Source organism: Arachis hypogaea, chromosome 5, assembly GCF_003086295.3.
Source record: "Arachis hypogaea cultivar Tifrunner chromosome 5, arahy.Tifrunner.gnm2.J5K5, whole genome shotgun sequence".
Taxonomy (NCBI): domain Eukaryota; kingdom Viridiplantae; phylum Streptophyta; class Magnoliopsida; order Fabales; family Fabaceae; genus Arachis; species Arachis hypogaea.
This window is the reverse complement of record NC_092040.1, coordinates 1,528,599-1,539,001: the sequence shown is the minus strand read 5'-3', so window position 1 is coordinate 1,539,001 and position 10,403 is coordinate 1,528,599. Positions and strand designations below refer to the sequence as shown.

At 31.9% G+C, this 10,403-nt stretch overlaps 1 protein-coding gene across 1 annotated transcript; it reads right to left on the bottom strand.

Moving 5' to 3' along the window:
- Positions 1-1,035: 1,035 nt before the first annotated feature.
- Positions 1,036-7,592, bottom strand: LOC112800056 (glycerol-3-phosphate acyltransferase, chloroplastic-like). Its single transcript, XM_025842111.3, has 13 exons — positions 7,116-7,592; positions 6,142-6,239; positions 5,052-5,138; positions 4,760-4,857; positions 4,172-4,229; positions 3,937-4,038; positions 3,783-3,844; positions 3,580-3,690; positions 3,264-3,342; positions 2,603-2,722; positions 2,413-2,511; positions 1,699-1,877; positions 1,036-1,488 (listed from the first exon to the last, which is right to left on the bottom strand). The coding sequence occupies exons 1-12, from the start codon at positions 7,420-7,422 to the stop codon at positions 1,743-1,745; spliced, it is 1,356 nt and encodes a 451-aa protein (XP_025697896.1). The 5' UTR covers positions 7,423-7,592; the 3' UTR covers positions 1,036-1,488; positions 1,699-1,742.
- Between the last annotated feature and the right edge of the window lie 2,811 nt (positions 7,593-10,403).

Sequence of the window (10,403 nt, the reverse complement as noted above, 5' to 3'; positions counted from 1 at the left end):
TGGGGAAAAGGGAAATTTAAGTATAGAAAGGACCAAGTTAAAATTTAGAGGAGGAATTAAATGAAAAATGGCATGCATATAGTAACAAAAATTAGGTAAAGAAGTTAATAACGGAGAAAAATCAATAATGCCTCACTACTCTAGCTACACCTAAGTCTCCTTTCAAAGAGATAAAATTGCGTAGAAAGACATATATTCCACTTTTACCCTCAAACCAAGCTTAAAATCTTGAAAGGATCTTGATGACCTAAACGAAATCCATCAGCACAAGTGAAAATTGGCTTTCCCCATGCTGAAAGCAAAAGGCACTAAAAAGGAAAACCCTAAATAGAGAAAAAGATGATGGAGATGCAAATGCAATGGGATGCAAGAGGATTGGGCAAATGGCAAAGAAGTAGCAGCAGCAAATGTGTGCTTGCTTCCGTAGGAGCATTGGCACTGGCAGTGTTAGGACTAGGACAAGCATCCTTCAATGATCAATTGAGACATTTACTGTCACTTTTCTTCTATCACTTTACCGTTTTCTTTTAAAATGACTCACTTTTTTTTACTACCTGAACAACTACAGCGTAAACGGCTAAAGGTATACGTCAACTATTAAAAAGTAGGATAAGGACATAAGCTTCTCTTCTCTCTTTTTTTTCACCTCATAAATAGCCCAAGCATGTTCTTTACGAGCTGGGCCTAAATATAATTGCTTTGATCCATATTCAAGTATTAAAGGACAGACAGCCAGTTCAAACAAATAACGGGGCACACAGCAAGTCAGCAACCCAAGAAAATCTGTTATTTTTATTTTGAAAAACTGTTAGACCCTGTCTTTGTGATAGAATAAAAACGGGGTTCGAAATCCGCCTTATTAAAGCAGCAATCCATTGATCAATAATAAACTCTTAAATAAAGTTCAGATTTGCAGCATATTAACCCTTGGCCTATAGCACTGGAAGATACCGTGGACGACAACAAAAAATAAAAAATATTTAATGCTCTTCATCCAATCTCACAATCTAAAACATTTCATCAAGAGACAGGTTGTAGTAGGGCCAAACAATCATATATATTGTGGAATGAATTTGACTTGAAAGTTATACATGGAAGTAGTAATTAGCTTTCATGTATTCATTCAACTAGCTACAAGAGATTGATACACAAAATTGTGAGTAACAAAATAATATTCAAATGTAGTAATCTTGATGATCAGTCAATGGGACCGGAACTAAGAGGGACCTGTACAGTAAAGTGGCTGAATTTGAACCTTTTGAAACAGGTTCCTGCTGAATTCAACTATATCATAAAGGTATATCCAAAAAATTCAAAAAACAAAACAAAAAGGTTTAAGAAAAAGGTGCCTGCAAACTTCCATCCAGCTAAATAGCTAATCATTCATTGGGTGAAGGCAGCAAGCAACGAGCAATTCCCTCTGCACTCTGGTGAGACTCGGATAAAATTGCTTGAAAGCGTCTTATAAGGGGAAAAAAACATTTCGACCTTCAGCAAAGGAAAAAAAATGAGAAAAATAGAATATTAATTATAATTTTCCAGGTTTAAGTAAATATGATATTATTCGGACCTCCCATTTAAATCCTTTCTCTGCACTTAAATTTAAAGATATTATCCACTTTAAATTGTATCCGCCAGATTAACGTATGTGTAGTTATACAGCTGCATATTTCTAAGATTACAAAGTTAGAATTGTACCTGATTATCAGAGAAAAATATAATGAAGAACATTCAGATTTGAACTAGTTCCACGGCTGTGACAACGAGACTTTAGGAGTTGACGCTTGTAACCCTTTTTTGCCATGTACCGCAGCTTTCAGCACAGTATATTGCTCAGTCACGGAATCATACAGAACTTTTGTATAGTCATCCTTGGCCTGCTCCAAAGTCCAAATATAATCCATAGCATACCAATCAAATTAACGATGGAAAAGAACGCAATCTCTTTTTCAAACTTAGATTTTACAAGTTAAAACCACCTGTTGATTTGAGTAGAGAACTCAAGGATACAAAAGACAGGCATTGCACTTAGTTTCACAAGTATTCATTTCACGAAAAGAAGGTAGGTAATACATTCAGATGAGGCAAAGTTCTACTTGCAGGCCATCACAATTTTTACATTCAAAAGTCATAGGCAGATCAGGGAGGGACTTCTTAAAAGCATAAATTTTACTTGGAATTTATTTGTGCAGTCTCAACAACAAAAACAAAAATATCACTTTTTTTGTACTTGAAATACAGCTTTAAACAAAATAAGATTGTTATGACTCTTAATTAATTACAACTCCTCAGTTGGAAGATAACAATTCGACAATAGGTGATTTCTCCCAGGAAAACTGGTGGAGTCAATGGCAAATAAGAAATCTAATAAACATGGGTACTGAAAAGTCCAGGATATAAAATTTAACAAACCTGTTCAGGTTTTCCACCAGAAAAGCTTATTGGTGGAGTCACAGATAAGGCAGTCCCATGAAAAGATATAATTCTTTTCTCCCCAATCTTTTTTTCCACCTGAAAATATATGTACACACACATTAATATAAGATATCAATAAAACAAACAACAATAAACCAAAATGGACTCTGCAAGACAAGAACCATACCGTTGCTGGAGGGGGCATTATATCATAGCACAGTAATGCCATAGGATATATATGACCTGGTGGACCAGAATTCTCAACAAGTCTTCGCATATTGTCTACTGAAGCAGGATCAAAGGGTGCCTAAATACCTTATATCAGTACGGAAAGATAGTAGAACTGGCAGTGTAATGCACAAAGTAGAGCTTGATCACAAGGTTTGTTCACAACTTCTCAGTTCTGATACAAATCCTAATGTTCATATTTTATTTTTACACGCAAAAGAGAAGGAAATAACTGTGAACAATAATCTAATTTTTCAGAGTTGCTGGACTGCATTTAGGAAAGATAACATTAGATTTATAATAGGCAGAGGAACTCTGTCTATCACTGTCACCAACTTAATACCCTTTTGACCTTGAAAAATCACCCTCAATGTTTTTCTTAGGTTAAGATTTATCTGACACAATCTAAAGAGAATCTATGTAAACTAATGGAAGCATAAAACAACCTAAAAGTCAGCATAGAAAAGAATAACTACAAGAAAACATGAGTTTGAACTATTCTACTGGTCAATATGATTAAGTTACATTATATCTATGATATATCTATGATATGATAACTTCAAATAACTGGGACTGTAATGCTCTTTTTTAATCTCATTTTAACAGGAAAATTAACTTACTGGTACAAATTCTCCAGTTTTTGGATCTGTTCGATCCCTACCACCACTTGGGGCAATCCAGATTAGCTGAGATCCACCCCTGTACCAAAAAACAGAACTTTAACAGCTGAAAGCCAAAATAATGGACATTTGACCAACCAACACAAACAATTAATTGAAGAAATTCTCTGCAGTTACTTTTTATATTTCCTTTTAAGAATTATATTTAAATTTCAAAACTTACTGGTTCCAAGAAAACATGGACTAAGATTGATAAACTACAGAATTCAGAATCTATAAAGAAAAACAGTTATTAACTCTACACTAATAGATATACCTTAAAAGCACAGCCATCTCCTTCAAACTCCGTGTATTTGCTTTTTTTTTCATCTCTATTTGTGAGGGGTCGTCAAGCATGTGCTTTTTAGAGTATACACAAATCAGATTCCTATAAAAACAAAGATTATTACGTCAACTACATTTGTTAAAATAAACATATGGGCATATTTCAAATTTAATAAAGAGAAGTATAAAATAAACCTGCCAATACTGAAGGGCTTGCACAAAGGATCAGTAACAACTCTATCTCCTGCTACATAGATCTGTATAACAATTGGCAGAATTCAATTACTTCAGCAGTTACACATGTACACAAAGACTGTTAAAACAACAAAACAAATTATAAAAAAATTACCATGTTTTCAGCAAGATGTGGGGCCTTTTTTTCAATTAGCAGTGCAATAACAGCAGGATCTGCTTCAGTCTGGTGATTTGACATCAAGATGATATTGTGTCCCTGCAGTAATATTTGAGTCTTAGAATTCCCTCCCACATCTATTAAAATGTTAACAAAGGGAGAATATACAGCAAGCAAATAATCAAATAGATAACTCAAAGGCATAAAAAGTAAGGACATTAAAAACTGTAACCTTCTTAAGTCTTTCTTCCATTTCAGTGAAAAGGGGCATGTTGCCAACATAAGAATTTCTGCAACAAAGATCCACCCAAATTGCGTAAAGCTGAGGCACAGCATGATGGAATTCATATTGTATTTAAAACTGGTTATCAAAAAGCCCAAACACTTTGAGAATGGGGTTTACAGTTTGCCACATTCCGCAGACAACACAAGTCTATTGGTGAAGTAAATGGCATGAATGAGATTTACTAATAATATAATAGAGTTTTAGAAATGAGGAGAATTTGAGAGTATGATTCTGAATATTCTGTATATTAATTTAGTGTTAGCGTTGAATTGTGCTTTATATACATGTGTAGACAAGTGTGTAGATGTGTATAGCTTGTAAGCACAAGCAAGCCTCGAGCAGAGAGGTCATTCTATCTTAAATTAGTTATCACAACTGTCTCAGTAGTTACAGCTATCCCATCAAGCTAATTGTCTTTACTCTCTTACTAGCTTACTCTATTAAGTGTAGGTGATCAACTATTAAAGTCAAATCAGTAAATCAAACAGGTTGATATCAAACATAAGAAAGAGAGACACAAGTTTTAAAACTCACTTGAAATCAATTAGAGGACGGATATAATTTTGACCAAACGTGTAGTAGTCAAAAGGCTCCCTCTTTGCTTTGTGGTGTGGCTCAAAGACAAAGGGATCCTATTCAAAAAAAAAAAGGGGGGGGAAAAATCAGTAAAAAGCTTTGAGCATGTCATTCATCTAATGCAGGGGAAAAATATCAAGCTAAACATGCATATATTCCAGATGCATGTCTAAATATGAAATATTCTTTAAATAAAAATTCTATGAGCATGGAAACAAGCAGCACAGCATATCTGAGAATTCAACCTTACCGACACATCCAAAGCTATGCGATCTAGAAAAGCAGACATATTTGACAAAACAATCTCGTCTGCCTTGGGATTTCCACTTTTGACTACCTGAAATGTGATTGCAAGCACAAGAAGCGTGTCTAAGTTGTCTAAGCCTTTTAAATTCCATAATAATAACTGCTTTCATTATCATCAAGATTATCCATGCTACGACAATGAATAAGTTTCAGGTAATAATCAAAGCACTAAAAAAATTTTTAAAAATTTCAAGTGTAATAATTCCAAAAGTTACATCTGTTAAAGCAAATATGAAACCAAGGTTATAGATAGGAAACCATCTGTTATCAGGTCTATGTTCATTTGACTAAGAATTCGGGGAGTTCGGGAGCTCTAACACGTTCCCAATTATATTCACATGCTATACAGAACATTTCCCCAATATATCTTCCTAAATTCTAAATAAAGAAAGTATTGAATGTTTTTATGTTCTCAAGGCATTGAATGCATTTGAATATTTTCCTTCTTTGGGGATTAAAAAGATATTGTTTGGTAAGGTATACTGGCCATATGCTCCGCAATCCCTAATACATTTTTCTTTGCAATTCCTCTCCTTTCTCTCTATGTACCATTCATATCAGTGTCCAACATCTGAATTAAAGAGACACGTAGGAGGTTTTTTCTTTTGTTAGGGCAATTTTTTTTTTGTGTTTTGGGGGGGGGGGGGGGTGTTGAATTGGGGGGCTAGATGTTTGGTAAAAAACTAATATTCAGTTCTTGTTACATAAATAATCGATCATGCATCAATTAGGCTGAAGCAAACAAACAAGAATATATTATAGCGCTGACAGATACAGCTATTGTGTCATCCTCAAAGCACATTATTTTGGGAATTCAGCTCCATGGTGAATCATAAGGGAACTGGCATCCCTTTTTAAAGATAGTAGGAATAATTAATCTGAAAGAATGAAGATGCACAGCTTCACTTCTTGAATTGTATGTCAAGAAAAATGTCCAGGCAGCAAAAAGCATGCATAAAATTGAATGTTAAACCACAAAGTGTGTGGAGGATGCACGTGTATGAAAAATAAAAAAAATATGAATATTAACTTACTGCACTTTTATAGTTTTTGTACACTTCTTCCATGCCTGCAGCAACATGAGCAGGCAGATTTCCTGATTGTGCTTCCTTCTTGATTCCAGAAAGAAGCTCTGCAAATAAACAAGTATCGTGAAGGGAGATGAATTTTGTGGAAGAAAGATTGTACTCAAAACTCATCAATGTAAAATTTTTTGCTTCAAACAATAATAATAACAATAACAATAATAGTAATAATAAAGCAAAAAAGTCATGCGGATACCTTCTCTTCTACTATATTCTTGTATCTACATCTCTACATCTCAGACTCTAACAGACAGAATCTTCCTTTTGTCTTATCACCTATGTTAATACCCTGCAGTCCACTGACAGACAGACCTATATATTGCTTTCCCACTAGCTCAACAAAACTAAAATTACCAAGCCTCGTAATTTTCATCCCTCAGAATTTTCATTTCTCAATATGTAGTCATAGGCTATAATTTTGATTCTCTTTTAATTGCAAAACTGGACCACTATAAATTAGCTGTGTCTGAAATAACTATGCATGATTTATCCTCCTTCCTTCTCTTCCCATTAGGAAGTATACAATTAACAAAAAATATATACCAAAAATGAAAAAATTATGTATCATAGAACTACCTAATCATTTCCCTAACATTACAATATAATTAATCCTCACCCTTTTTCCATGCAAAGCTGGAAAAAGCGCTAGAGTCTAGCAGTTAGTTATAAATTACATAAGCAAAAAAAGGCCCAAACAGCAGCCGGCACAGATAAAAACAAAAATCCCAAACCTAAAGAAACCAAATTAATACATCACCAAACCATAACAGCATACATTAAATTAAAATAAAAAATAAAATAAAATAAAATAAAAATCCACCCAATCATTGCATCCAAACCTCATTCCTTCTCAAAGTTTCTTGATTCATTCCAGCTCAATAATAATAATAAAAGAAATGAGATGAAGAAAGAGAAAGAGGAACCTTGTTCAGAGCGAGCGTTGAGGAAAGTGCGGGTAGAGACAGCTGCCATTTTGGGAGGAGAGGCAAGATAGTCTTGTGCCTTAATCTTAGGCTTAATAGAGTAGAGAGAAGAGGCGCAATAGCAAGAACAGGAAGTATAGTAAACGGATGAAGAAGAAGAGGAAGGAGGAGGAGGAGGCTTTGAAGAGAAGGAAGAAACCCTAGGAACGAAGAATGCGGGAAACGGAGACTGAGAATGAGAAGAAGAAGCATTGCTGAATATGGTAAACACGCCCTGTGCCGCACGCTGAGCGAGAGACCCGTTCATCGTTTCGTTTCGTCACGCACAGCAACAAAGAAAAGAAAATGAAAGAAAAGAAAAGAAAAGAATGAATGAATGAGAGTGAATAGAGAGGAAGAGAGAGAAAGCGTTGTGAGGAAGAAAGAGAAAGAGAAAGAGAAAGAGAGTGTGTCATTGGCGGGCTCACGTGCTTTTCCGTCTTTTAAGTGGGACCCACCCTTGCCACAGACCACAGTGGGAGCCAATGGTTTCTCCAATCAACCCAGCTTTGACACGTGTCAATTATTTAACGGACCATATTCCCTCAACGGATAAACCCTTTTTTTGTTTAATTAATCTTCTTTTTTTATTTTTTGTCTGAACTCTGACCTTTCCTTTCTTTGAAGAAATCAATTTCTTGCTATTAACTTAATATACTCATAAATATTTAATCTCAATGGCTACCACTTGATTTAGACTTGAGTTTGGCAAACGTGAAGGGGGAAAAAAATTATTAAAAACTAGTCAATGTGATATAGTCCAGTTTTTAGTTTGTACGAAATGGAATTCCTCTATTGGATTACATTTTTTTTTAAATAATCAATTACATTTCCTATTTTTGGAAAATGTGATTCTATTAGCCTGTGATCAAACTTTTATCTCCATATAGGTAAATGCTATGGTGCCTAAAAAATGTTGCTTATTTATTAAAAAAAATTAAAAAATAATATTTAATTTAAAAGATATAACAATAAATAATTTTTAAAAAATCAAAACTTACTACAAAAGATAATTTAAGTAAAATTTAAGCACTAATTTATAAGCATCATAGAATTAACCCTCAATATATTAGTATAATATAATATTATTGTAGACAGCTAAATTTAGTATTGTAATAGTTACTTAAGGGGTGTTTAGATTTGTTTGGATAAGAGATAAATTCGTTTGAGTTCTTTGATAATTTTATCTTTATATTTGACAATATTTTTATTCTGTAAATATAAAAGTGATTTTTTGTCTTCAATTTATGTTTATTAAAAACTAAAAGTTCTAGTTTTTCGTTTAATTTTTTACGTTGGATTAAATTTTATGTTCTATATACCAATGATGTCTTTTATTCTTCATATATTTATTTTTTTTTTTATAATATATCTTTTTAATATTTTCTTATACATATTATTTTTTATAAAATTTCTGTTTTTATGAGTTCTTTTATTGTTATTGTTATTTTTTTGTATGGAATATTTTTTTATTTGTATTATTATTCTATTAATTCTATTAGAGTACTAAAAATATTAAAAAATATAATAAATTTTATTTAAATATTTAAAATGAAATTATAAAATAACATAAAATAATTATTTAAATTTATATCTTTTTCTGTAATTTTTTATCTAAAAATAATTTTGAATAATATAATTCAAACAATATTTAGTTTATTATAATTCATTTTAAATAAAGTTACCAAACATAAACAATATTAATACTAACTTATTTTTTATCAAAATTACTTTTACAAAATTAATTTTATACAAACTTTCATTTACAAATGGTAATTCAAATACACACTTAATGTAAATATCTTTTTATTGGGGTTAATATAATCTTTGAAATTATTTTGTAAAACTTAATTAACTCAAAATTAGTAGATACTAATTAAATATGTGTGTCTGTGTGCGTGTGGTGTGAGTAGTATTCACTATTCATAACCAACACAAGTGTATATCATATGATTCTTCAACCTTATCCACATGCTGTAGCATTATTATTATTCATACCTTAAATATTCGATCAATAATTAATTTGTATTGCAAGTCGCTTTCTTTTATCCAAATGTCATAACTCGCATCATGAGAAAATGTTTGACTAAGACAAGGTTTGTTCTGGGTCGTCCATTTAAATATTATTATCACAAAATGAAAAGTTATTTATTACTGTGTATCGTTTTTAATTTCCTTATCATATATTCTTGCATAGTGGGATGATACTCTCAGCGGTACACGTAGTTTTGTCTCCGACAAGAAGGGATGATTCATATTGTGCCTTTTTACCAAACCAACCACACATGGTGCATAATTCTTACAATTATTTTTTTTTTTTTGGGATCAAAGTTCTTATACAAGATTAACAACTAAATAAAATTGTAGGGTTTTACTATGCTTTAAAACACACACTTTTTAAATTCAATTTTATGGTATATTATTAAGGGGCACAATAGATGGAATAGAATATATAGAGTTTTAAGTTTTATTTTAATTCTGCTTGTGAGTGTAAATATTTTTTTAACTTTTATATATGTTATTTTATTTATAAATTTAAACCTTTTTCACTCAATTTCTATTTGTAAGAATAATTATTCGCCTTAATCTATTAAAAAAATATTTTTATAGAACAAACAAAATAATAATTAAAATAGATCAATTCAATATGTCTAATTAGTTGGTTGTTTTGTCGTGGGCTCACAATAGTTCCACCTAACTCGTCCTGTGTATTATATATTTTTTCCTTCTCCATTTTTATGGTCTTTTATTTAGAATGGACTATAAATTCTGATTCCAATGAGCATAATTCGACAATTGAGGACGTATGATTCAGATAAGAATTTTAAATAGTGATGGCAATAAATAGGGTGGAGTTTAGATCTAATTTTATTTTTTCTGGTGAGTTGAGAATATTTTAATTATAATCTTACCTGCTTTTAATTTGTGAGTTATAAAAAAAATATAATATTATTATATAATTTTATAATAATTTAAAATTTAACTAATATTTATGTAAAAAATGTATTAAATTATTAATTAATGATCTTTTTTAGTAATTAAGGATTTTTTTGTATTTAGTAAGAGGTCTTTAGTTCAACTACGGGTATACATAACCAGGTCTGGACCGAAATTTCGGCTTGGATCCAAATACTTTGGGGTTAATTTGGTGTGATTTCATCGGGTCTAAGACCGAATAATAGTATCAAAAATAGACCCGATCAATCATTATTTATGGTCGAGTCCAGGTCAAAGCAAACTCGATTTCAC

Excerpts from the sequence above, each read along its gene's own strand:
- LOC112800056 (XM_025842111.3), bottom strand. The coding sequence starts at position 7,422 with ATGAACGGGTCTCTCGCTCAGCGTGCGGCACAGGGCGTGTTTACCATA. Across the intron at positions 3,845-3,936 it reads CACATCTTGCTGAAAACATG|ATCTATGTAGCAGGAGATAG; the intron begins GTAATTTTTTTA and ends ATTGTTATACAG. Across the intron at positions 2,512-2,602 it reads TAATGCCCCCTCCAGCAACG|GTGGAAAAAAAGATTGGGGA; the intron begins GTATGGTTCTTG and ends ATATATTTTCAG.